This window comes from Dipodomys merriami, unplaced genomic scaffold (assembly GCF_024711535.1).
Source record: "Dipodomys merriami isolate MVZ:Mamm:240054 unplaced genomic scaffold, mDipMer1.0.p SCAF_69, whole genome shotgun sequence".
NCBI lineage: Eukaryota > Metazoa > Chordata > Mammalia > Rodentia > Heteromyidae > Dipodomys > Dipodomys merriami.
In genome coordinates, this window is record NW_027206279.1 from 3,572,577 (window position 1) to 3,598,820 (window position 26,244).

General features: G+C 58.0%; 1 protein-coding gene across 1 annotated transcript in view; it reads right to left on the reverse strand.

The window, feature by feature from the left end:
- Nucleotides 1–24,588, reverse strand: part of Rasgrp1 (RAS guanyl releasing protein 1) — a 42,153-nt gene extending 17,565 nt beyond the window's left edge. Inside the window, exons 1-5 of the mRNA XM_070005755.1 lie at nt 24,389–24,588; nt 21,071–21,249; nt 4,048–4,153; nt 1,960–2,022; nt 584–715 (exon numbers count right to left, since the gene is read on the reverse strand). Coding sequence (XP_069861856.1) covers nt 584–715; nt 1,960–2,022; nt 4,048–4,153; nt 21,071–21,249; nt 24,389–24,423 — 515 coding nt within the window. The 5' untranslated portion in view covers nt 24,424–24,588. The remainder of the gene's footprint in view (nt 1–583; nt 716–1,959; nt 2,023–4,047; nt 4,154–21,070; nt 21,250–24,388) is intronic.
- Between the last annotated feature and the right edge of the window lie 1,656 nt (nt 24,589–26,244).

The following is a 26,244-nucleotide window of genomic DNA, read 5'->3' on the forward strand; positions in this document are numbered from 1 at the left end:
TGACATCTGCTCTGGACAGGCTCAATCAGCCGGGCAAACCCGGTCGGCCGGGGCAGGACACCGTGGGGCGGGTCTCCAGATCCCCAGTTGAGCTCAGACCCAGGTCTCAGCTCTGGAATCCCCTACAGGCAGGAGCTGAATTCCTGCAAAATGAGCAACTACGCGGTAGAAACCGGGGCTCCCGGCCCCCCTCACACTGGGAAAGGCCGACACTGCTGCGCCCCTTCCTGGCGCTGCCACCCGCCCGCGTCTCAAGCTCCGCCTGGTACAGCTTTAGCACGTCTCCCCCATGCCAGCTCAGGTGTGTTTAGAATCCAGGCACTGGCTTCTCGCAGTGGTGGACACGGGGTCCCCGCTTTCTTTCTGACCTGCCCCAGCCTTCTCGCCGCTGTGGCCAGCGGTCAGGGCCTGCTCAGCAGGTAACAGGCGGGCAGTGCCGCTGCCAGGGGCCGGGGCCGGGCAGGGCCAGCGCGGGCAGCAGGCCGCGCGGGCTGGGTGCTGCCAGGGGCCGGGGCCGGGCAGGGCCAGCGCGGGCAGCGGGCCGCGCGGGCTGGGTGAGGACACGCGGAGGCCTGGCACTCACATCTGAGTGGTGTCGATGAGGCGGCAGTGCGACTCCTCGCCGGCGGCTTTCACCAGCTCCTGAAACTTCTCCATCGTGTCTGTCAGGCTGGCGTCCATTTTAAACATGATCCAGAACTCGGTGGTCCAGTACCTAGGAGGAAAGGGGGTGAAGAGCGACAGTCTGAACCTGACGCACACGGGGGGTGGAGGGGACACTGAAGCTGCAAAGAGGATGCCCAGAAAACCAGAGGCCGGCTTGCCCACTGGTGAGGGAGCGGGGTGGGGGGTGGGGCTGTGAGGGAAGGAAAAACACTCTGGTAGGACAAGGTACAGGGAAATGAACAGGGAGGAGATTCAGGCGCCATCTTGTATCTGCATTAACCACGAAGGACAAACCACAACCCCTGTGGGGACCACGCACCTGCAGATCACCCATCGCGGTGAGCAGAACACGCATGTGAAAAGTATTTATAGGAGTATAGATGACTACAGATTTAGGAGAAAATGACAGGCTATGGAAACTTATGTGTATTTTGATCTCAACTACATTTTTAAAAATCGGTGTAGGGCTGGGAAGGTGGCTCAGAGGTAGAGCGCTTGCCTTGCATGCCTGAGGCCCTGGGTTCGATTCCTCAGCACCACATAACCAAAAAGAAAAAAAGCCGGAAGTGGTGCTGTGGCTCAAGTGGTAGAGCGCTAGCCTTGAGCTGAAGAGCTGAGGGACAGCGCCCAGGCCCAGAGTTCAGGCCTCATGACCGGACCCCCCAAAAAAAAAATCAATGTAAGCCGGGCGCCAGTGGCTCACGCCTGTCATCCTAACTACTCAAGAGGCTGAGATCTGGAGACTCTTTCTTATCTCCAATAAACCACCAGAAAACCAGAAGTGGCGCTGTGGCTCAAGTGGTGGAGTGCTAGCCTTGAGCTGAAGAGCTGAGGGACAGCACCCAGGCCCAGAGTTCAGGCCCCACAACTGACAAAAAAAAAAAAAAAAAATCAGTGTAGAGAAAAACAAAGGAAACGTATCCAAAGTAAGTAGTTGGATCTTAGTGACTAATATGAATTGTATTGTTCTCTGGCTTTTCAAAATGTCATTATGTTTATAAGCTGGGATAAAAACACCAAAAAGATCATTATTTCTACATTCCTATGTCACTGGGCACCAAAATGCTGTAAAACTGAAAACAGTAACAACAGCGACAAAATTCCAGAAGAAACGTATGAGCTGTGTTGGGAAATGTCCAGAATTAAGATTTGTCCTTTTCCACTCCTCCAGAAAAACGTTCAAGAGGGGAAAGTCAGGGGAAAGCAGGAAGAGGTGCAGCAGCCCGCCCCTCCCTCTTTCCCTCCCTCCTTCCCCCCTCCCCTCTGCCGGAGATGCTTCTGGCAGACAAGTACCTTACGAAGTAGCATATCTTCAGGCAGAGCCCCGGGGAATCCTTTGCCAGGGCCTCTTTGTAGGTGGAACTGTGGTTAAGGTGAAATGGAAGAAGCCAAAGAGCCTCCAGCCTTGCACCCAGAGAAAGGAACCTCTGCCAGGTCTCCAGAGACCCTCCTTCGTGTTTACTGTTTACTCATCTATACACCAGCAATTTCTGTAGCAAACTCCATGAAGAAATGGTCATTAAGAACACTAATGTTCTACCCACTCGGGCCTCTGGCAGCTTCTCGGGAGGACTTGAGATCTGAGGATGGTGGTTCGCATCCAGCCCAGTCAGCCAAGTCTGAGAGACTCTTCTCTCCCATTAACCACCAAAAAAGCTAGAAATGGAGGCGTGGCTCAAGAGGTAGCACCAGACTTGAGCAAAATAAAGCAAAAGAAGAATACTCACACCTTGAGTTCAAGTCCCTGTGCTGACAGATAGACAGACTGACAGACAGACAGACAGACACACACACACACACACACACACACACACACACACACACACACACGAGGCGAGGGGCAGGTCACACAAAGCCATGAGAGTAACCCCGTAGGGCTGGGCAGCATTACAGGCCCTCAGCTTTCTGAATAGAGCAGAAAACTCTTGCGTCTCTTTGCAGGCGCGTGGGAAGGGTTTCGTTTACAAGCCAGAGAAGTGACACCAGTCCCCTGGTGACCGTGGGGGGCCTGGCCATCTTTCTTCTGATGACAGACCGGCACAGGCCAGAGGTCTGGCCCCGCAAGGCCTCCCCCACTTCCCCGCCAAGCCTCCACATGGCGGCTACACTAGGGTTCCGGGCCTTTCTGTGGGTCACGAGGCCCTGTGCACCGCAGCGGCCTCAGTGAACTGGAGGGGGGTGGTCTTGCTCCCGTGGGGTTTTCACTCAAGGCTGGTGCTCTACCCTCGAGCCACAGATCCGCTTCCTGCTTTTTGGTGGTTACTTGGAGCTAACAGGCTGGCTCTGAACTGCGATCCTCAGAGCTCAGCCTCCTGAGTAACTAGGATGACAGGTGTGACTGGCACCTGACTAAAACCTAGAGTTGTTTTTGAAAGGGAGGAGGGCAGGCAGGTGTCCAGAGCCCCGCAGTGGGGTCCTCCAAGGGGAGGGGCTGGCCAGGGTGAGGGAGTGCGGGGATTGCTGTGCGCAGTGTTGTGGAGAAGCTGGAGAGCGCCGGGGGTGGGCGGGGAGGCGGGCTGGGCTGTGGAGGGGCTTCTCCTCATCCCTGCTGGCCGGCCGGCCGGCCAGGGAGCCACACTAAGTCTGTGGCTGGCAGAGGCGTGAAGCCATGGCCTGTGCATGCTGAGTGCAGGTAATAAAGGACCAGGATGCGCTGACTGGCGGGTGGAGGCCCAGGGAAGGGAGGCTGGGGACGTGAGGTGTGAGCCAGGTGGTGGTCACTGCTGAAGAGATCCCGGGGCTGAGAGGTGTGCTCTGGGGTGGCCGGCAGGACGGGGAGCCCCGCCTGGGACGTGCGTGTCCTGGGCGGCTGGGTCATTAACGCCACAGGGACCTGAAACCACGGCTCAGCCAGGCAGGGTCACGCATACGCGCAGAAGGAGGGGGCTGATTCTGAAGCAGCTGAGGATGGAGGTGGGAGGGGTCTAGACCAGCCAGCAAGGCCAGAGCCCCCTGGGGTCAGTGTGGGCAGGGATAGGGGAGACCACTGTGATGCGGGGTGAGCGTGCAGGTCAGGGGGCAGTGAGCGTGAGGCGGGGTGCGGGGACTGGCAAAGAAAAAAAAAGCAAGAACCCCATGTCAATGAGCGTGCTGCGTCTAGTGATGGATGCTGCGAGTCCAGCTAGGTGGCAGATGGAGGTAGGAGGATCACAGTCCAAAGCCAGCCCTGGGCCGGAAAAGAATGAATAGATAATGAGAGCAAAAGCGGGGCTGGGGGGTTGGGGAGGGGAGGGGAGGGGAGGGGAGGGGAGGGGAGTGGAGGCTCCAGCCCTGGAGCGCCTGGCCTGCTCAGTGAGAGTGATATGCGGGGTTCCAGCCCAGCTCAGCCAGATAATCAAACCCGAGCGCTCCACCCGGCGAGGCCGCGGCACAGGAGGATATAGGCCCATGACCTTCCGCAGCAGCTCGGTGGAGGACAGCAGGACCGGGTGCATGGCCAGCAGCGCGGGCACCAGCTGCTGGCCGGGGCGCAGGTTCCCGTCGGCATCTGCAATGGAAGCGGTGGCTGGGCGCAGGCGGACGTCCGGCCCCAGCTGCATGCTCCACGCGCTGTCCCATGCCCAGTGCCTCCCCCAGTGTCCATTTTGGGGGGTTCGTTGGCCACCGGCCAACGCAGCTGCGGGGGGGCGGCCTGGCCAGAGAGCCTTGGCTAAGGCCCTGGGCCTCCATGGTCAGCCTCTGGAAGTCCGCAGAAAGTGGTCCCTCGGTCCTCCCCAAAGTCGCCACACACCCCTGCCATCGGCTCTGTGCCAGCACTGGGGCGGCAGCGCCCACCCCCCCCCCCACACACAGTCTGTGACAGCTCCTGAAGAGAGCCGGGAGAGCCCGCAGGGGCTGAGGACCGTCTCCCCTTGGCTCTGATCCCCACCCCACCCTCCCCCCTGCACCCCGGGGACCCCACACCCCCACCGTCTGTGACCTCAGACCCTCTGCAACACGGCGGCCGCCCCGGCAGTCTCTGGTTCAAGTCCCCTCTCTCGACTCTGAGAGTCACTGCCCCAAACCTGTGGGGTGCAGCCGTGCCCGATTCCAGGATGAGAGGGGGCCAGACATGCACAACACAAGCTCAGGGCCGGGAGACGCGTGACCTGCCACACCAGGGCTTAGTGTGTGTGGGGGGGGGGGGATGCTCACCTCGCATGCATGAAGCCCTGGGTTCGATTCCTCAGCACCACATACAAAGAAAAAGCTGCAATTGGCGCTGTGGCTCAGGTGGTAGAGCGCTAGCCTTGAGCCAAAGCAGCTGAGGGACAGCGCCCAGGCCCTGCGCCGGCGGGCGATGCCAGCGGGCGATGCAAGTGGGCGGCGGTGCCCACCAAGGGGCTCACGCCCAGGGTGCCCCTCCTCCCCCAGCCTCGCCTCCAGACTGCACCACGGGCCTCCACGAATCTGCTGACCACAAACCCACCTCCCACCCACCAGACAGCTCCACTCCACGGCCAGGTCCCGGATCTGCCCGCTCCTCACCCACACACGACCGATCTGCCAGCCTCCCCCCTCCATCCCGCAGCCCACAGACAGCCACGCCGGGCCCGCGGCCTGCGCTGACTGCCACAGTTCCGTGGACTCCACTGTCCTCGATTGTAAAACCAACCCCTGCCACGGCCAGCAACGCGCCCGGGGTCCCGCTTCTAACACGCCATCTCCATGAGCTCCCAGCTCACCCACCACAGAGCTACCTCCCCACACACCCCTCCACACATAGCTACTCCCCACACACACCTCCACATAGCTACCTCCCCACACACCCCTCTACATAGCTACCTCCCCTCCACCCTTCCACATAGCTACCTCCCCCACACCCCTCCATAGCTACCTCCCCCACACCCCTCCATAGCTACCTCCCCCCACACCCCTCCACAGAGCTACCTCCCCCCACACCCCTCCACACATAGCTACTCCCCACACACCCCTCCACACATAGCTACTCCCCACACACACCTCCACATAGCTACCTCCCCACACACCCCTCTACATAGCTACCTCCCCTCCACCCTTCCACATAGCTACCTCCCCCACACCCCTCCATAGCTACCTCCCCCACACCCCTCCATAGCTACCTCCCCCACACCCCTCCACAGAGCTACCTCCCCCCCATGCCCCTCCACATAGCTACCTCCCCACACACCCCTCCACATAGCTACCTCCCCCACACCCCTCCATAGCTACCTCCCCCCACACCCCTCCACAGAGCTACCTCCCCCCCACACCCCTCCATGTAGCTACCTCCCCCCACACCCCTCCATAGCTACCTTCCCCCCACAGACACCTCCACAGAGCTACCTCCCCCCCACACCCCTCCACAGCTCACAGCCAGCTCGCTCAGGAAAGCCAGTGAGACTCTTTCTCTCCAATTAACCACCAAAAAGCTGGGAGTGGCACGGTGGCTGGGTGGTAGAAGGCTAGCTTTGGACAAATAGCTCAGGGATCATGCCCAGGCCCTGAGTTCAAGGATTCACGTTGCTGAAGAAATGAGAGCACAGCAGGGTTAAGGAGTCTGCTCCGGGTGAAGCAGAGACAGCCAGCCTGGCCGGGCAGGGTCCTGGGACTCCCTGACCCCACACTGCTGCAGAAACAAGCACTGGGACCGAGGGCTCCATACCCGCCTCCTAAACAGGCGGAGGGTGGCAGGCAGCTCCAAGCCCTGCCCCGTCCGCTGGTGTGTGTGGTTTCTGCAATGCCTGCAGTCCTTACTTGCTGTTCCCCATCTTCCAGAGGGCGCCAGGCCTGAGCCTCCTGTCCTGTCCCGCCCTGCCTGTCCCGCCCCCCTGCGCTGACACGTTCTCTGTGGGAGCGAGGCTGAGAAGGAAGAGCTGGGATGAGGGGAGAGGAAGACTCCATCTCCACACCTGGCACAAGTCAGCCCCTTCCTCTCCTCGTCCCCTTCTGCCGTCAGCCCTCCCCCACGTGGCCCGGCATCTGCAAGGCCCGCCCTGCCCTCACCCCTGGGGAACACTAATGGACAGCGGGTCGGTGAGTGGAGAGCGGCCTTCTAAGCGGCCGGATTGTGTGTGTGTGTGTGTGTGTGTGTGTGTGTGTGTGTGTGTGTGTGTGTGGTGTGTGTGTGGTGTGTGTGTGTGTGTGTGTGTGATGTGTGTGTATGGTGTGTGGGGGGGGGGGCTTGAACTCTGGGCTTGGGTGCTGACCCTGAGCACTTTTCTCAGAGCTGGCGATCTACCACTCGAGCCACGACTCCCCTTCTGGCTTATTGCTGGCTCACTGGAGAGAAGCATCTCTCTCTTCTGAGGTCTGCCGTCCTCAGATCTCAGCCTCCCGAGTAGCTGCCATGACAGGCTCGGGCTGCCTGCACTTGGCTGGATTCTGATATGTTGACAGAACTGCTGCTGTGGATTTAACTGTTTCTACGGGTAATTCCACTCGGTTGTCATCTTCCGGCTTTCCAGTGGCAGGGTGCCGCACGCAAAGTCCTAAGTAAGACGTGGGATGTGCGAAGGGGATGCGTAATCATGCAGGCAGGATGTCACTGCCGTCTGTGTCTCCAGACACGGAGGAACAGGCTTTGGTATTTAACAGATTGAGACACCGTGGGGCACAGCATGCCACCGCCCCATGCGGGGAAGGGCACGGGCCACTTGGAGGCACCGAAGCCGTGGACCTGCGGCTCACAGCACACGGGCACACAGCGTGGCTGCTGCACGTTCCTGCTGGACGATCCAGCAGGCCAGTCCTCCATGATCAGGATGGCCGGAGCCATGCTCTGCCCAATCACAGGATCTAGAACCGTGACTAGAAGAGCATCTCAGGGGCGGGGAAGGTGGCTCGGGTAGAGAGCCTGTCTAGCATGCATGGAGCTCTGGGTTCGATTCCTCAGCACCACATTCACAGAAAAAGCTGGAAGAGGTGCTGTGGCTCAGGTGGTAGAGCGCTAGTCTTGAGCAAAAGAAGCTCAGGGACAGTGCCCAGGCCCTGAGTTCAAGCCCCAGGACTGGCAAAAAAAAGAAAAGAAAAGGGGTTACACACACACCCCAGGGTGAGACAAGGTAGTGTCAGGTGAGGGGGAGAAGGCGGGGCCGGTGGGGCGGGGCCAGAGGGGCGGGGTCGTCATGGGCGAGGCATCTGGGGCGGGGCCAGAGGGGGCGGGGCGAGGCCTCCGGGGCGGGGCCGGCGGCCAGCTCGCCCATCTTGGCAAGGTGATCTGGCCGCTTCTTTCTCCGCGATCACGGGGATCTTGGGAGAGGAACTGGCCCAGGGTTGAATTCGAGATCTGCTCCTGGCCACTGAGGCGTGGGATGACGTTGCGTGGAGATACGACCCCACGGAGGAGAACTCGAGAACCTGGCAGGCCAGCCGGGGGAGACACCCGCACGAGCTCCCCAGCCCCCTCTGGCTTCCGTGGCGATCTCTGGGTGCGGGAAGGGGAGATGGGGCACGGTGGGACGTGTGGGTGTCCTGCCGCCAGGGGCCAGAAGGTGGCGATGGGAACAGCCAGAGTCCGAAACCCGGGGGACAGGGGTGGAGCTGCGCGCGGCGGGAGCGCGCGGCGGGAGCGCGCGGCGGGAGCGCGCGGCGGGAGCGCGCCAGCGCCAGCTCCCCTGCGCACTTCGCTCCTGGGTTTCCTGGGCGAGCAACGCCGTCTGTGCGCCCCGCCGCGCAGGGCCGGCCGCGGTGAGCACTGACTCTGAGCCAGGCAGCCATCGTTCCTGTCACTTCTGACCTTTTCAGTTCTGCCGACGACCCGGTGCTGGAGTTGGGGGCGGGCGACGAGGGAGGACAGGCCTGGACTCTGTCCCAGGGTCTTTTGCTCAAGGCGCTCTACCACTTGAGCCACAGCTCTCCTTTGTGCTTTTTGCTGGCTAACTGGAGATGAGCCTCAGAGGCTTTCCTGCCTGGCTGGCTTTGAACCTCAGTGCTTAGATCTCAGCCTCCGGAGCAGCTGTCAACATGTCCTCCCGGCACCTGTCAGACTCCCTGGGAGCAGCCCTGCGATCTGGCTGTGTAGTCTGAGTTTGGTTTGACTAGAAGCTAGCTCGCACCCACAGGAAGGTCCTGGGAAGAGGGAGGAGCCGAGGGCAGAGAGACCTGAACCAAAGGACAAGCCAACCGGTATGGGAATGTGGGACATATGGAAATGTAAGCCTGGCTCTGAGCTCATTCCTGCGGCTCCTGCTGCTCCCCTCTAACCTATGAAATTCCAGGCTCTGAGGCCCAAACAGGAAACTCAGAAGCAACTTGGGGAACTTCCCACATGCTCATATGGAGAAACACCAGGCCTGTCGGAACGGCTGATGAGCCAGCGCCCCAGCCTGCTTCAGACGGGCGGCTGGGCACTGCCCGGCCTGCAGGCTTGGTAGCAGCCTCGTCCAGAGCCGGGATGCACCCGATGTGTGCTCAGCTGTAGTGGCGACACGCAGAGTACAGTCCCCCCCCCCCCAGTGGACTCCCGCACCCGGAGACAGGGTTCTGCACAAAGAGCATGGCTGTCCTACCTGACCCAAACCACCGGGAAATCCTCTCCAAGCCCATACACCCGGCTAAATGTACTGGCATGCTTAGGAAACCATGTCACTTCATGGTAACCACAGCCCAACGAGGGGATGTCCGCGGTGGCCAGTGCCTACGAACTGCACCTGGGCTCCCTCCCTTGGGCTGGCATGAGCTGTATTCTCCCAAGCTCTCTCCCGGGCTAAGTGCGCACACCACGGAGCTCAGTGTGAAGCGCTCAGGTGGGGGGACAGCTGGGATGGCTTTGTTGCTCAAGCTTGGCGCTCTACCGCGTGAGCCACAGCTCCACACGTGGCTTCTTTGGTGGTTAACTAGAGAAAAGAGCCTCATGGACTTTCCTGCCTGGGCTGACTTGGAACTGTCACCCTCAGATCTCAGCCTCCTGAGATTACAGGTGGGTGCCCAGCTTTGAGATCTTGAAAGACTTTCAACGAAGGTCCTTAATAAGGGCAAGCGGGGGTGTCATGGAGAGAGGCGGAGACACAGAGAGGAATGTTCACAAGGGATTATCAGGGCTGAGCACCTGAAAGATGGCTGTTTCTCAGGCCCCCAAAGGTAAGGACGCGTGCTGGAGGGCCGTGATTGCGACCTTCATCACCGCTGAGCGGACACACCCCACCCCGTCTCAAATCCATAGGCAGCCCGCAGCACGCGTGGGCGCTGGGAAGGGCCCTTGGGACGCCACGTGCCACACCGCACGGGCTCCCCGCCCGTCCCGGCGCCTCGTGAGGGGGCAGGGCTGGCGCCATCGTACAGAGGAGAAAGGACAAGGCTGGAATGCAGTCTGTCCTGCGGCGTCTGTCCTGACTGGCAAGGCCAGGTAGTGAATATTTTCCTCTCACCTCTGGAGCAGTCACAGCCCACAGAGAACACAGCAGCACACGGCAGACAGAAATTTCCAGGCCTGGATTTCTCACCCTGACTCCAGAGTTCTTTGCTCAGAACACGGGGCGCCTTAGCTCCTGGAGGTCAGGAGGACTGTGGTCTGAGGACAGCCTGGGCAAAAAGTTAGTCAGACCCTGTCTCAACCGACAAACCAGGTGTCCCAGGATACACTGGTGGTCTCAGCCACCCAGGCGGCAGGAACGGGAGGATCGTGGTCCAAGAACAGCCTTGGCAAAAATCACACAGAGCCTGTCTGAAAAAGAGCTGCTGCAGAAAGGGCCTGCCTGGGGCTCTGGCGGTGCAGCCGGTGCCCAGCCAGGGCGCGAACCTGAGTCGCAGCCTGGTGTCTGCCCAATTCCCCAAATAAAACTCCACTGTGGGAAGTACCGGAGGGGTTGTGGGGAGCACGGGAGAGCTGCAGGAGGAAAAGCAGCACACCCACAGGAGACGTGTGCAGTGAGGGGCGGGGCCTGGGGCGGGCAGAGGAAGGCCAGGCCCAGGCAGAGACACCTTGGAGGGCTGGGGGCGGGGCTGGGCGGGGGCCCAGGGAGGCTGGGGCTTAGCAAGGCCTTGGCTCAGGGAGGAAATGGTTTGTTTCTAGGTTGGTGGTGAAAGTCTATTTGTAAAAGGGTGTAAAATCCACTTTGGCTGAGTTAGAAAGCTCTTAAGGCAGGGAACGCCGTGTGCAAAGGGAGACCTGGGTCAAACTTTGTGCATGAGACCGAGCCACCTCTCTCTAATTCCCCCCCTCCGCTCCCTCTCGTCCTGGGGTTTGAACTCAGGGCTCGGCACTTGCTGAATGGGCGCTCAACGGCAGAGCCGTGCCTCCAGCCCTCCTGTTTCAGTTTACTTTTGAGATAAGGTGGTCTGGCTTTTTGCCCGGGCGGGCTTGGATTGTGATCTTCCTGTTTCTGTCCTGTCCCAGCAGGACAGAGGAGAGCTGCACTACACGCCCAGAAGGGAGGGACCACAATCTGAGGCCAGGCCAGAGAACCGCCTGGCAACGTAAGAGCCGCAGGGCTCACTCCAGTGGTAGAGTAAGAAACCCTGAGCTCACATTCACACACACACACACACACACACCCTACCTACCAGAGAAAAGAAAAAAAGATAGACTCACAGACTTTCCTGCCTACACTGGCCTCAAACTGCGATCCTCAGATCTCAGCCTCCTGAGCAGCCAGGATTACAGGTACCTGGCTTAGGACAGACTATTTATTTTTATTTTATTTTATTTTTGGGTCTGGTTATGGGGCCTGAACTCTGGGCCTGGGCGCTGTCCCTCAGTTCTTCAGCTCAAGGCTAGCGCTCTACCACTTGAGCCACAGCGCCACTTCTGGCTTTTTTCTTTTTGCTTATGTGGTGCTGAGGAATCGAACCCAGGGCCTCATGCATGCAAGGCAAGCGCTCTACCACTGAGCCACCTTCCCAGCCCCAGGACAGACTTTTTAACCAACAGTGCTGGGAAAAGAGGACATCCTTATACAGAAGACGTAGCTTTGCACCCTGTGCAAAGACCAGATGCAACCAGCACTTCAGTGTGAGAGCTTGTGCTCTGGAAACAGTAAAGGCAGCACCAGTACAGACCACGCTTCCGGGACAGACTCCAAGAGCCCAGGAATCAGCAGCAAAACATTAATGGAATGACTAAAAGGCTTCAACAACCAGCAGTGGAGAGACCAAGCACGGGCTGGGAGAAACGAACAGCCAGAGATGCCCCCGCACGGCCACTACCCACACCAGAGAAAGAGCCAAACAACAACAACAACAGTAATCAGATGGTAAAATGGTCAAACAACCTGAATAAACTCTTCTCAAAACATAGAAACAATCAACAAACATGCATAATATTCAGTATCATTAAGTCATCAAGAAAATGCACCTAGCCGGGCGCTGGTGGCTCACGCCTGTAATCCTAGCTACTCTGGAGGCTGAGATCTGAGGATCTCGGTTCAAAGCCAGCCCGGGCAGGAGAGACCATGAGACTCCTATCTCCAATAAACCACCAGAAAACCGGAAGTGGCGCTGTAGCTCAAGTGGTAGAGTGCTCACCTTGAGCTGAAGAGCTGAGGGACAGCGCCCAGGCCCAGAGTTCAAGCCCCATGACTGACAAAAAAAAAAAAAAAAAGAAAATGCACCTCAGATAGAATGACCAGTACACACACACACACACACACACACACACACACACACACACACACACACACACACACACACACACACACCCTGACAAATGCACTCGAGGATGTGGAGAAAAAGGAATTCTTACAATTGAAAAGGAATAATGTAAGCTGGGCGCCGGTGGCTCACGCCTTGTAATCCTAGCTACCCAGGAGGCTGAGATCTGAGGATCGCGGTTTAAAGCCAGCCAGAGCAGGAAAGTCCATGAGATTCTTATCTCCAATAAACCGCTAGAAAACCGGAAGTGGCGCTGTAGCTCAAGTGGTAGAGCGCTAGCCTTGAGCTGAAGAGCACAGGGACAGCACCCAGGACCGACCCCCCCCAAAAAAAAAAAAAGAAAGAAAAAAAAAAAGAAAAGGAATATGTAAGTTGTTATTAGGCAAAATGAAACCCAAGATAAGGACTCAAATGGTTTTTTCTTTCTTGCGATTGTTTCTAACATACTTATAAGATGATTTCTTTGTTGCTTTGTATGTCCCTCCCCGACGGTATAACCCCTGCTTTCACTGTATTTGATGTCGGTATAATTTGTGGAAGGGAAGGGAAAAAACCAATTGTTTAAATAGGGATACAGGTGGACCCATTGCAACAATGAGATGTACAAGTCGTTAAGTCGAAAAACGAACTGTACCCCTCTGTACAGTATTTTCACAATAAAAAAAATTCTCTTAAAAAAAAAAAAGGAATTCTTACACTTCTTACACAGTGCTGGGGGGGTGGGGGGGGAGGATGTAAATTAGCACAGATGTTGTATTAAGAACAACGCAGGATGCAGGTCAACCTCCATCTCCTGTCTCATCCAGCTACCTGGGTGCTGGGTTCAAGTCCAGCAGAAGTTCAGTTAACACAACAGCAGGCCCCCTGCAATTCACAGCAGTGTTGGGGCAGTGTCCACAACCGCTGAGCTGTGGGGTCCCCCAGGGCCCTCGTCAGATGAATGGATGAGGAGAATGTGGTAGAGACATAAAATGGTGTCATTTAGCAACAACAACAACGTGGTTTCTGACCGCTCCCGGTTCTCTGCTTTACAAGATCAAGTCCTGCACGGTGCTGCAGATGGTGAAGGGAGCAGACACGGCTCCTCCCGCAGATGTTCTCTTTCTGGCGAAAGTCTCTTCCTTCTCTCACCTCTCAGAGGACGTCACCGCCACTGCCGTCGTTTCTGAGTCTCTGTTCCTCCCTCCTTCAGCACAACACTGTCTCTGCTTCCCTCTCTCCACTTGCGATCCTTGCTTTTTTCTGTCCTTTCAATTCAGCCTCCATGCTAGGGGATCATCCCACTAGAAGATTCTAGCAAGAACCACAGCCTCTCCCCAGGGCCTTTGACCAGGCTCTGGAATAAAAATTAAGCGGAGGACACAGCCTCCCCCCTGCGGCCTGGCGCCTTCCCTGCTGAAGCGCTGCTCCAACCTCAGTGAACGTCTCCCCCGTGGCTTGTGGGTGCTGCTTGGGATTCCCTTAGAAAGTTAATAAAAACAAGCCAAGATGGGCGCTGGTGGCTCACTCCTGTCATCCTAGCTACTCAAGAGGCTCAGATCTGAGGATGGAGATTTGAGGGCAGCCTAGGCAGGAAAAGTCCATGAGACTCTTATCTCCAAGAAACTACCCAAAAACTAGAAGAGGAGCTGTGGCTCAAGTTGCAGAGCATCAGCCTTGAGTGAAAAAAGCTCAGGAATAGGGCTGGGAAGGTGGCTCAGTGGTAGAGTACTTGCCTGGCATGCATGAGGCCCTGGGTTCCATTCCTCAGCACCACATACACAGAAAAAGCCGGAAGTGGCGCTGTGGCTCAAGTGGTACAGTGCTATCCTTGAGCAAAAAGAAGCTCAGAGACAGTGACCCAGAGCTGAGTTCAAGCCCCAGGACTGGTACCGAAAAAAACAACAAACAATACAGACAGAAGATTTTGCTTCTGAAAGTAAAATTCCAACTCACTTTGCTCACACAGAACAGAGAGCGACGCTCCCGCGAGGGAGCCCCAGCCAGTAGAGGCCCTTGGTCTCCTTCGGTTATGACATCTAAAATCAGCCATGGGGTGAGGCAGTCAGCCGCGGGCACTGGAAGCAGCCCGGCCTGCTTGCTGTCTCCCTTGCCTTTACTCCTAATGAGCTTTGCTCTAGCTCTTCAGCGTCCTCACTTTGATGTCCTGTATTTAATGGGGATTATGCTAGAATCTTAAGCTAGAACAGGGGTCTTGTATTCACATACCTCACCCGAAGCTGATGTTGTTCACAGATCAGCATTGTTTAAGACATGAATTACAGAAGGCAGAGTCACTCGGAATCTAGCATCAAACTGTGCGTCTGATTACAGTGCAAAACTAACTGTCCACAGACTAAAGAGCCACCCTCCACCCAGGAGGTAAGTGTTTCTGGGGGGCCCTGGACTGGATTAAGTCTAATTTCCCTCTTTTGTCTAGCCTGTGCTTTCTCTATCTAAAAAAGTTATTTATTTATGAGAACTGAATTATAGATCAATGTTTGTAAATGCACCTATATTATTAACATTGTGTTATTCACAGTGTAGCAGTTATTCAAAAGTTAGCTACTTCTGAGGTAAGTTCTGAATCTTTTAAAAAGTTTAGGGAAGTGGTTGCTTTCTTTTTATTTTTATTTTTTTTTTCGGTCGTGGGGCTTGAACTCTGGGCCTGGGCGCTGTCCCTCAGCTCTTCAGCTCAAGGCTAGCGCTCTACCACTTGAGCCACAGCACCACTTCCGGTTTTCTGGTGGTTTTTTGGAGATAAGAGTTTCACAGACTTTCCTGCTCAGGCTGGCTTTGAACCACCATCCTCAGATCTCAGCCTTCTGAGTAGCTAGGATTACAGGCGTGAGCCACCAGCGCCAGGCAAAGTGGTTGTGTTTATCTTATGTACATCTTGCCACAGTGAAAAACAGAAGTAACATAAGAACCAATAGACTGAGCTTGTGTTAATCATTTGCAAGTCATGGATTTAACTTCAGTGGGGTTTCTGCGTCGTCACAGTGAGGATATGGCTCTTCAATGGTCAAACAACACCGTAAGTGTAGGAATTCTGAAGGACTTTCTCCAAGTGCACACTCCACATGAACGACACACACCCCATTCTGGACATGTCGACTCCCACAGCTCCCTCAGCAGGACCAGCGGGAGTAACGGAAGCTCCGAGAGCGACGTGGCCCCACACCGGGGTCTTCAGCCCAAGCCAGGCTGCTGCCAGCTCATCTCAGACCCAACGCTGCTGCTTCTCCCACAGCACAGTAGCTGTGCACCTCACAGCTGGTGGGGCAGGAAGACAGGGAGATCTGCACGGGACACTCGCCAAGTCTTTGGAATATGGATTTTTAAGTTTAGAATTAACACAAAAGGAAGGAACAAGGGACCCACTTAAAGTACACAAAATAAAACTAGAAAGGCTGGGCTGTACCTCAGTGGCAAAGCATTTGCCTTAGCAAGTGCAACATCATGGGTTCGATCCCCAGTACCAAAAAAGAAAAGACACCCCTTCCAAGAAAAATACAATAGCTGGTCATCAGCGGCTCACACCTGTAATCCTAGCTATGCAGGAGGCTGAAATCGGAGGATGGCGATTCAAAGGCAGCCCAGGCAGAAAAAACCATGAAACTCTTATCTCCAATGAACCACCAGAAAACCAGAAGTGAAGCTGTGTCTCAAAGTGTTAGAGCACTAGCCTTGAGCAAAAGAGCTCTGGGACAATGCCCAGGCCCTGAGTTCAAGCTCCATGACTGACCAAAACAAATACCAAACAAAAACTAGAGCAAATGACATTCAAGACTTAATAGCTTTTACACACACACACACACACACACACACACACACACACACACACACACACACACACACACACACGGGTAGCTCACACCTGTAATCATAGCTATTCAGGAGGCTGAGATATGGGGATCATGATTCAAAGCCAGCCTAAGTAGACAAATCTAAGAGATTCTCATTTCCAATTAACCAGCAAAAAGCCAGAAATGGAGGTGTGGATCAAGTGGTAGAGAGCCAAACAACTAGGCAAGAGCACAAGGCCCTGAGTTCAAGCCTACTATTGCCATACTCCCTCCACCTGCGCAAATGTTTTTTTTTTTTTTTTTGCAAACTTCTAATAAAAAGCATTAAGCAGCAAGCAAAAACTAGGAAAGGGATATGGGCAGTTCAGATGACTACAAGTATGGCTAGCACACAGCTTATGACTACATTAATGAGCTTGGCTGGATACATCATCAGTGCTTATTTCTGAGTGGTGAAAAATGAAAGCAAGTATTTGAGCAGGTGAAACCAGAAACAAACACAGACTCTACAGAACACACAAGGAAACACAAGTCCACCAAATTGAGGACTGGTTAGGAAGAAACAATTCTGGAGAATGTTTAGAGGTAAATTTAGAAAACAAAAACAGCCAGGCATGGCGGTTCAGGCCTATCATGCTGGCTTCTTGGGAGGCTGCGATCAGGAGAATCAAGATTCGTGGCCGATCCAGGCAAACACTTTTACAAGACTCCATCTCAACAGGAATAGGCAGTGGTGTACACCTGCCACCCTCATTACAGCGGGGAGCGCACAGAGGACTGTGGTCGAGGCCAGCCGGAATAAAAAGTGAGGCCCTTGCTGAAAAAGGCCTAGAGGTGTGGCTCTCGGGTTAGAGTGCCCACTGAGCATGCGCAAGGTCCTGAGTCAAACACCAGGACTGCTAAGAAAAAAAGGGGGGGCCTAACACAGTGGTCCCTTCAGCTCTAGAGGGAAGATCTCAGCTTTGCTTTCTGCTCCATCATTACCTCTGAAAGAGAACGTCTCAGCCTTCCTGGATAATCCAGTGTCTCTGTGGAACACAACCAGGCTGTGCAGGTGAACACAGAAAACACTGGCGGCCTCTTCCTTTCTCCTGACAGGTTGACACCAAACCAGCTCCCTCCCCACCTATAAATACTTGGCTTTGCTTCTCCCTCAGTTCCTGGTGCTGCTCACCTTTAGGAGCTACCAAACTAAGCTGCTAGCATGGCCTGGTGAGCAGGGTTCGGGGAAGTGATCTGCAGGGTTTCTCTCGCATTTATGCGCCAGGCCATGCAGATCTAAACTACAGCCCCCCTCCCCCTCCCGAGGCATGGGATGACTAAACCATAGAAATGTATTAGTGAGTTCTGCGTTCTTACATGTGTACTTTTAAAAATAGAAACTGTGATTTAATATTGTAAGCATATATAGCTTACTTTTTGGCGATACTGAGGTTTGAACTTAAGGCTTTGTGCTTACTAAGCACTTGAGCCAAACCTCCATCCCTTTTTGTTCTGGTTCTTTTAAAGATAGGGTCTTAACTTTTTTGCCCAGGCTGGCCAGGACAGCAATCCCCTATTTATGCTTCTCACTTAGCTGGGATGAGCACGGGATGTAGTCTGCACAAACTTTCCATGTTATCTAGCCCCAAACCACCATCCTCCTCATTTCAACTTCCCAAGCACTTAGCATTATAGGATGCGGGATTAGCCCCTGTTGTAAATGAACTTCCAGGATGGCAGTGATTAACAATCGGTTTGTAAAATTGTGGAAGAGCTAGCAATTTCTCTGGAGCCAGTGGAAGCCAGTCTGCCCTCCCGCTGCTAGGAGATAGTGTAAGCACCCCCTTTCTGTAACCCTGAGGGAAAAAAGAAAGGATGACAGAACTCTCCTCATTCCATTCTGTCTTCAGCACATGGTAAACTCTTTTCTCCCTCTGATCTTACCCAGGGGACTGACTACATCGTTTTGAGATCCCAGTGACTATGAAAATGGAGGCCTCTGGTCCAACAGCGTGGCTAAGGTTTCAATTCAGGGGGGCATCAAGCCACGCGTGGCACTGTGCCTGTGAGCTGCCTCTGCCCGCCCTCTACCTTGTCCTGTGGGCCATGCCAGAGCAGCAGAACTAGCGCTGCAGGCAGGTGGCAGGAGGTGAGGCTGGGGCAGAGCTTGCCCTTGAGATGCCCTTGGGCCCAGCCTCTGCTGCCGCGTCAATTACAGGGAAGACCAAGGGAGGCTTCACAGTGTCTCCTCCGATGTTCTCCAGGGATCCACAGACTGCCTCGGGAAGCTCAGCGGGCAGAGGGGGCGCTGGGACGGTTATCTGGGCACAAGAACCCCACTGGGGCCAAAATGAGAAGCCCCAGTGATGGGCGAGGGTGTGATGCCCTGAAAGGAGGGGTGATGCACAGGTGTGTGAGGGCGGGGCTCTGCACAGGTGCGTGAGGGCGGGGCTCTGCACAGGTGTGTGAGGGCGGGGCTCTGCACAGGTGTGTGAGGGTGGGGCTCTGCACAGGTGTGTGAGGGCGGGGCTCTGCACAGGTGTGTGACCGCTCCTCCTCACCCGGCAGCCCCGAGGGCGGGCACAGCGACGTGGGAAAGCAGGCACCGCTGCGCCTGTCACTCAGGCTGTGTGTCACAGGGTGACAGATGTGTAACCTTATGGCACGCTGGGCTTGCCAGAGCCTGCCAGAGCACCCTCACTTTGTGTGAGCAGGCTCCCAACTGTAAGAGCTGAAACCTGTGTTGGGGGGGGCGCAGGGGTGGAGGGAGGGAGGGAAGGCCAAGGCAGTCATCTTAGTCAATGTGCAGATGGGAACATGGGATGGGTGGGTGCAGTTGGGAGAGATGGACGGGGCACTAATCAGGACGCACTGAACTCCTAAGTGGATATGTTGAGGTGAAACCCCTGCTCTACCACTTAAATAAAAGATGTATACAACAACAATAGTGCAAATACAGCCGTCACTGCGCGGCTAATGACTGTCACCTAGAAATGCAGCCCAGTCTGCAGATAATCTTGTTCCCCCAGCCAATCATCTAGCTCTCCCCTCTGCGTGATGGTGAGGAGCTCTGTTGATTTGTGTAGCAATCGTGACCATTTGGGCCTCAGGGCATCTGAATTGTGGTTAATGAAGTTTTGAAACCAATTTCACACTTTCTTTTCCTTTTTCTTTTTGTCAGTCATGGGGCTTGAACTCTGGGCCTGGGCACTGTTCCTCAGCTCTTCAGCTCAAGGCGAGCACTCTACCACTTGAGCCACAGTGCCAATTCCAGTTTTTTTCTGGTGGCTTATTAAAGATAAGAGTTGCACAGCTTTTCCTTCCCAGGCTGGCTTTGAACTGCGATCCTCAGATCTCAGCCTCCTGAGTAGCTAGGGTGACAGGCATGAGCCACCGGCACCCAGCTCACACTTTCTTTCTTTGTGTGCTGGTCCTGGGACTCAAACTCAAGGCTTGGGTGTTGTCCCTCAGCTTTCTGGTGTTCTACCACTTGAGCCACTTCTGGCTTTTCAGTCACTTACTGGAGCTAAGAATCTCACAGACTTTCCTTCCTAATCTGGTATGGAGCCAGCCTTCTGAGAGATATGCAGAGTCTCAAGGACTTCCCTGCCCACACTGGCCTCAAACTATGATCCTCAGATCTCAGCCTGAGTAGCTAGGATTACAGATGCCGGCCACCGGTGCCAGGCCCGGCGTGTTTTAAGGTCTGGTGAAGGTGAGTACGTGACCGGCGTGAGCACGCGGCAGTGTGACCAAGCCAGAGTGTGGGACAATGACTCCCAATCAGCTTCCCCTGCTCTCCTCGTTCCAGCCTTGAGTTGTGTTACAATGGTTTTGAAATAGAAACCCATTTGGGCTGGGGCTTGGGTGCCACATTTGTACCTAGCCACCGTCTTCCTTTCAGGGCGGATTTAGGAGCAGAATGGCTTTATTTCTATTTATTTACATTTTTAATGCTTTGGGTTGAACTCAGGGCTCTGCACGTACAGGCAGGTATTGTGTCTTTGAGCTACTCCCAGCTCTCTCTTTCCCAAGTGAAGAAGCCGGCCACAGTTTGAAGCTGTTTCTCAGAGTGGGGTTCTGGGCTGCGCAGCAGGTGGCTGGGAACTTGTCAGATATGCAAACTCCCGGGCCCGCCCTGCCCCAACCTCCCAGGCAGACAGGGAGGGAGGGTGGGGCTCTGCCTCAGCCGGACTGAAAAACAACCGCCCGGTGATTCTGCCAGCGTCCTTCCTTGCCCAGGGCTCTAAAGCAATGTTGAAATGGCTGAAAGGCTGCACGGAGCGCTCTGGGTCTTTCCCAATGCTGAAACGAGGTCGGGGAAAGCACTAAACCCAGCCAGCCGGCCAGCAATCCTGGACCCGGGAATTACTACATCTCCTGCTCCCTGCCATCTGGCCAGGCCTCGCCTCTGCCCTGCGGGAAGGGAGCCCAGGACGACCAGCACTTTCGATCGGAGTCCTGCAAACGCATGCACCTCCACGCAGGAAATGGAGAAATGCAAAACAATCCAACCCAGGGGTAAGGGATGCTGGAAATCTCTGCATTCAAAGAAGTCACTGCAACCCATCGGTGTGCACTCCTCAGTCTGAGAGCAGAGCAATCACTACTTCCCAAGCAGCAACGAGAGAAAGACAGGGTCCGACAGACAGCTTCCCCCAGGACACAAACGCGGCCTCCCCGGCCCGGTGGCTCTCCATCCGCTCCGGACCCAACCCCTCTCATCACCGCACCACGCACCACAGAGACCAGCTGCCTGCACGATCCCAACCGTTTCTCTCCCAGGCCTGTCCCCCAACACATGCGCCTGCAGCACAGAGGTTCTCCATCCCCAGAACCCCCAGATCGCAGGCACAGAGCGCCCTCCGCGCGAGATAGACCTGCCCCGTGCTTGCCAGCTTCTCTTACGTTCAGCCTCTGAGCCCGACCCGCGAGGCCCCCGCAGTCACGTGCCCCAGGCCCTGCACAAGGCCTGCCAATGTGTCAAAGTCTCAAAAGCGATTTCTAAAGCGCCCCCCCCCAGCCAATCCAGGTTGCTTCTCTAGAAAGCACCCTTAAAAGAAAATAGAAGAAGGCAGTGACGGCGACGTTGCCCACGGCGGGCTTACCGAAGGCCTGGATGCAGATGTCCAGGAGCTCCTCCAGGCTGGCTCCGCGGGCCAGCTGTCCCAGGGGCACCATCATCCCCAGCTGAGTGACTGGGGCCAGGCTGGTGTGGCAGGGCAGGGAGGCTGGCTTAGCCTCTAGTCTTGCTCTGGGGGCAGCTCGGGCGCCATGGGGCTGTTTCCTGGGGAGGAGAGGAGGAGGTGAGGGAGGAAGAGCAGGGAGCAGGTCACAGCACCGCAGATGCCAGGCTCTGAGGCTGGAGAGGAAAGGGGCGGAGGAGAGCCAAGGAGTCCCAGGAGCTGGGCTGAATGGAGGCGCAGCCCTCCCTCCTGGCAAGGGCACTGATCAAACTGGTTGGCTGTGAAACTCCAGGTAAGAGGTCCCCCGGGGAAAGGGGGAAGGATGCGGGCCCTCCCACTTGTGGAAGGCCAGCGGCAGGTGGCAGATGGTCCCTCAGCCGTCCGCCCCGCAGCTCGTGGCCAGTCATTTTTACTACTCCAGCGGCTAAACCACTGGCACGTGCCTCAACAGCTACTGCAGCTGGCCCCAATTCATCCCAAGCGGCAGAGCAGTGCAGAAGGTCGGCAGTCTCTGAAGCGCCTTCAGGGAACTCGGGGGAGAACCAGGCCAGGGGAGGCTGAGGGGGCGGTGGTTAGATTTTAAATTAGTCCTGTGCCTTTCTTACACATCTATATTGGGATTAAGAAACCACATACTATTATCAACCACACAATGACCCCTAAGACATATTGTATCCCCAAGCACTATTCCATCAAGTCCTTACTTGGATTCTTTTTGGTTTGAATTCTGGGCCTGGGCGTTGTCCCTGAGCTCTTCAGCTCAAGGCTAGTGCTCTACCCCTTGGGCCACAGCTCCACTACAAGCTGTGTTCTCCAGAGGTATGTTCTAGAACTAAATGGAAAAGGACAAGTTTGGAATGGACCTGTCATCTGTGTGTGTGCTGTGTGCGCTTGTGTGCATACACATATACACACATGCTCACCAGTACTGATGCTTGAGCCTAAGTACTGTGCCTCAGCCTTTTCAGCTCAAGGCTACTACTCTACCACTCCATTTCCTTTTTTTTTTCTTCTTTTGCTGGTTAATTGGAGATAAGAGTCTCATGGACTTTCCTGCCCAGGCTGGCCTCAAACCTCCATCCACAGATCCCAGCCTCTTGTGGAGCTAGGATTGCAGGTGTGAGCTTACTGGTGCCCATTCTGTCAGCCTTATCTTTGATCATGACATCATGGGCACAAGTCATTTCACCAAAATGACTTTGAAGGTTTTAAAAATATTTTCCTCTTCACTGGAAAAAAGATACAGATACACATCTGTAATCTTTCTGAAGTTTTAAAAACAGTGATCATTGTTGCTCCTGACACCTTTTGTGGAGTATGGCCAGTTAATTCTCTTCTCCCTACCGTGGCTTTGGTGAGTCCACCGCTTACTATGATTCACCTTAGATTCGCAACTGTTCACAATACATTAAAGCAGAAGCGGCTGTGGCTGTGGGAGTGAGGCCCGCGGGGGGGGGGGGGGGGGGGGCATGGGGGAGACGGGAGGCAAGCCCAGCACATCTCCTTGGAGGTTGGCTGTCCTTGCATGAAGGCGGTCTGGAAGCTCCTTAGTACAAAAATAAAAATAAAGACTCGACTTGGAGAGTAAGACCGGGAGAAGGGAGGGGAAGGCAGCCCAGCGATTGGGTCCGTGTCCTTGCAGGGGGACAGGCAGGCTCTGCGGGGCCTTTCCCTGGCAGGGGGTTGCCTCAGCCACACAGGGCTGCCCCCGTGCTCCAAGTGTGGGGGCCCTGGGTAGGGAGAGGAGCCTGCTACAAGACTGAGCACTCGGCGTGGCCCTACTCCGAGTGGCAGCACCGAGCGCCCAGGGTGTGCTGCACACCCGCTGCTGGGCCTGCTCTGCCTGCTCACTGGTACGGGGTCTCAGGAGCCCAAGGCCCGGTGATCCTGAGAGACCAAGCACCGGCCACGACGGATGTCCATCCCGGGCTGAGTCCCATCAGCAGCTGGGACAGAACCCCCAGAGGCCGCCCGGCCCGGCAGCCTGGCTGGTTGGTGCCTGCTGGCTGCGGACGTGTCTCTGAGCCTCTGGACCAGAAGGCTGTGTTCTCCACCTCGGGAGGACTAGGAGGAGCAGCCGCCGCCTGGCTTTTGTGCTGTGGGTGGCCATCTCCTTTGCCTGGGACCCCGAACCTTCTGCGCCCATCAGAAGGGGCCAGGAAGGCTCGGCGGGTGGACTGACTGCACAGCGGTCGTCAGCTCTGCCCTCGCCTGCCCTGCAGGTGCCAGGAGCTGCGCGGCCCGCCGGCACGGAGGGTCTTCGCAAAGCACTGGTCTGCGGGGACGGGGCGCCGGCGGCCGGGGCGGGCGGGCGGGCGGCCTCCGCGCCTCCCGGCCTCCCCGCCTCCGGGCCTCCCCGCTCCGGGCCTCCCCGCTCCGGGCCTCCCCGCCCCTGGCCGCGCTCCCCAGCCTCCCTGCAGGTCGGGACCAGGCTGAACCCAAGACCCACCGAAGGAGACGGGCCGGGCTCCCTCTGCCCGCGCCTCCCCGGGCGGGTGGCGCCCGCGCTGCGGGACCCTCGGCCCCTGCTCCTCCCAGGGAGGGGGATGGGATCGATTCAAAAAGAAAGAAAGATCGAGAAGGAAGTATTTAGGAGAGGAAAAGGCAGGGAAGGGAGAACGCGGCGCCGCCGGGCGGCCAGGCCCGGGACCCCCGCGCCCCGCCCGGCCCCGCCGCGCGCCCCGCGTCTCCGAGCCTCACGGCGGCCGCGGGGCGCGGCGAGGGCCGAAGGCCGGGCCCCGGCGCGGGGCGCGGCGGGGAAGGGGCGCGGGGCGCGGGCCCGCCTCGCAGAGCCGCCCGGGCGCGGCCAGGCCCCCCCCGGGGACCCAGCGAGCGGGCCGAGCGCACCGCCCAGGCCCGGCAGAGCCCGGGGCCCGCCCAGCCTCGTCCCCAGACCCCGCGCCTCCGCGGAGCGAAGCGGGCAGGGAGGACGAGGGTGCGGGTCCCACCCGCCTCCCGTCCCCGAACCCCGGAGCGGGCGGCCAGCGCGGGGCCGGGAGAGGCCGCCAGGGGGCGCTGCGGCGGGAGTCGGGGACCCCGGCGCGGGGCGCGGGGCGCGGGCGGAGGGCGCCGCGGGGCCGGGGCCGGGATGTCCGAAGCCGCCGGGCGCCCTCGGCCCTCGCCCCGCCGTCCTCCGCCCGCCTCGCCCACCGTCCGGCCGCGCCAGCCCCCGCGTCCCCTTCCCGGACTTGGGGACCCCGATCCCGCGCCTCCCTCGCCCCCCGCGCCCCGCGCACTCACCGCGGAGCCTCTCGCGCCTTGCCCAGGGTGCCCATGGCCGCGCCGCCCGAGCCGCCTCACCGAGCGCCGCCGCGCATCGCCCGGCCCTGCCCGCCCGCCCGCCTCTCCCGGCCTCTCCGCCCGGCGCCCCGACGGCGGACGCGGCGCCCGGCAGAGCCGATCGGGCGCCCGGCAGAGCCGATCGGGCGCCCGGCGAGCGGACGCGGCGCCCGGCGAACCAGGCGCAAAGTTTGTGCGCGCCCCCGGCCTCGTGCGCGCCGACACCTGCCGCGCCCGCGCGGGCCGAGGGAGGAAGCGGGGCTCGGCCCCGCCCCGCCGCGCCGCCCCGCCGCCCCCCGCTCCCGCCCCTCCCGCCGCACCCCTCCCGGTCCCGCTCCCCCGGGAGCCGGCCTGCCCAGCCCCCGCGCCCGTGCCCCGCGAACGCGTCACCCGCGCCTCGAGGGCCCGGGCTGGAACCCAGCACGCGGGATCGGAGCCGAGCCGGCCGCGGGCCTCGGACGCTCCCGGCGGCAGCGAGCCAGCCGGGCCCACCGGAGGGTGTCCGGGCCCCCGCGGGCGGGCGCGGGAGGCGGGGCGGGGCGGGGCGGGGCGGGGGGCCGGAGGGGAGCCGAGGCTGATGGTCCAGGGCTGATTGCGGGGGGAGGAGGAGGAGGACGGCGGGGGTGATGTGGAGGACAGTGGGGGTGATGGGGAGGACGGCCGGGGGTGATGGGGAGGGTGGCCAGGGGTGATGGGGGGGACAGCCGGGGGTGATGGGGAGGACAGTGGAGTGGGGGTGATGGGGAGGACGGCTGGGGGTAATGGGGAGGGTGGCCGGGGGTGATGGGGGGGACGGCCGGGGGTGATGGGGAGGACAGTGGGGGTGATGGGGAGGGCGGCCGGGGGTGATGGGGAGGGTGGCCGGGGGTGATGGGGAGACAGTGGGGGTGATGGGGAGGACGGCCGGGGGTGATGGGGAGGATGGCCGGGGGTGATGTGGGGGACGGCCGGGGGTGATGGGGAGGACGACCGGGGGTGATGGGGAGGACGGCCGGGGGTGATGGGGAGGGTGGCCGGGGGTGATGGGGAGGACAGTGGGGGTGATGGGGGGGACGGCCGGGGGTGATGGGGAGGGTGGCCGGGGGTGATGGGGAGGACGGCCGGGGGTGATGGGGAGGGTGGCCGGGGGTGATGGGGAGGACGGCCGGGGGTGATGGGGAGGGTGGCCGGGGGTGATGGGGAGGACAGTGGGGGTGATGGGGAGGACGGCCGGGGGTGATGGGGAGGATGGCCGGGGGTGATGGGGAGGGTGGCCGGGGGTGATGGGGGGGCAGCCGGAGTGATGGGGGGATGTGCTTCCGGCTTCCTGTGCTTGCCTGATGGAACTTGCCACCGCCGCTGCCCCCAAGGGCAGGGGTCACTGCCCTTGCATCCACGCCTGTCCCCACAGACGCGCACACCTTGTCTGGAGCTCTGCCTGGCTCCCTGCCATCCCTGCTGTACTGTCCTGATCGCACACCCCTGTCACAGGCTTGCCGCACTTGAGCCAGTGTCCTGGGCTGCCAGAGCGCCAGGCCTGCGGCCACCTGTCACGACTGCAGACCTATTACCCTGTATTCATCCTACAAGTGAGTTGAAGTGGCTTACAGGCCTCCATAACCTATGAAAATAAGCCAAGAGCATAAAGGCTCAGTGATGGCACCCAGGCCCCAAGTTCAAGCCCCAGGACCAGAGAAAAACACACACACAAAAACAACTCAGTGCCTAAGGTTGGAGATTTAGCTCGGTGGAAGAGCACTTGGCTCACAGGTGCAAGGCCCTGAGTTGTGTCCTCTTCTCTGCAAAACAAACAAAACAGTGCCTAGAGTACTACAGTG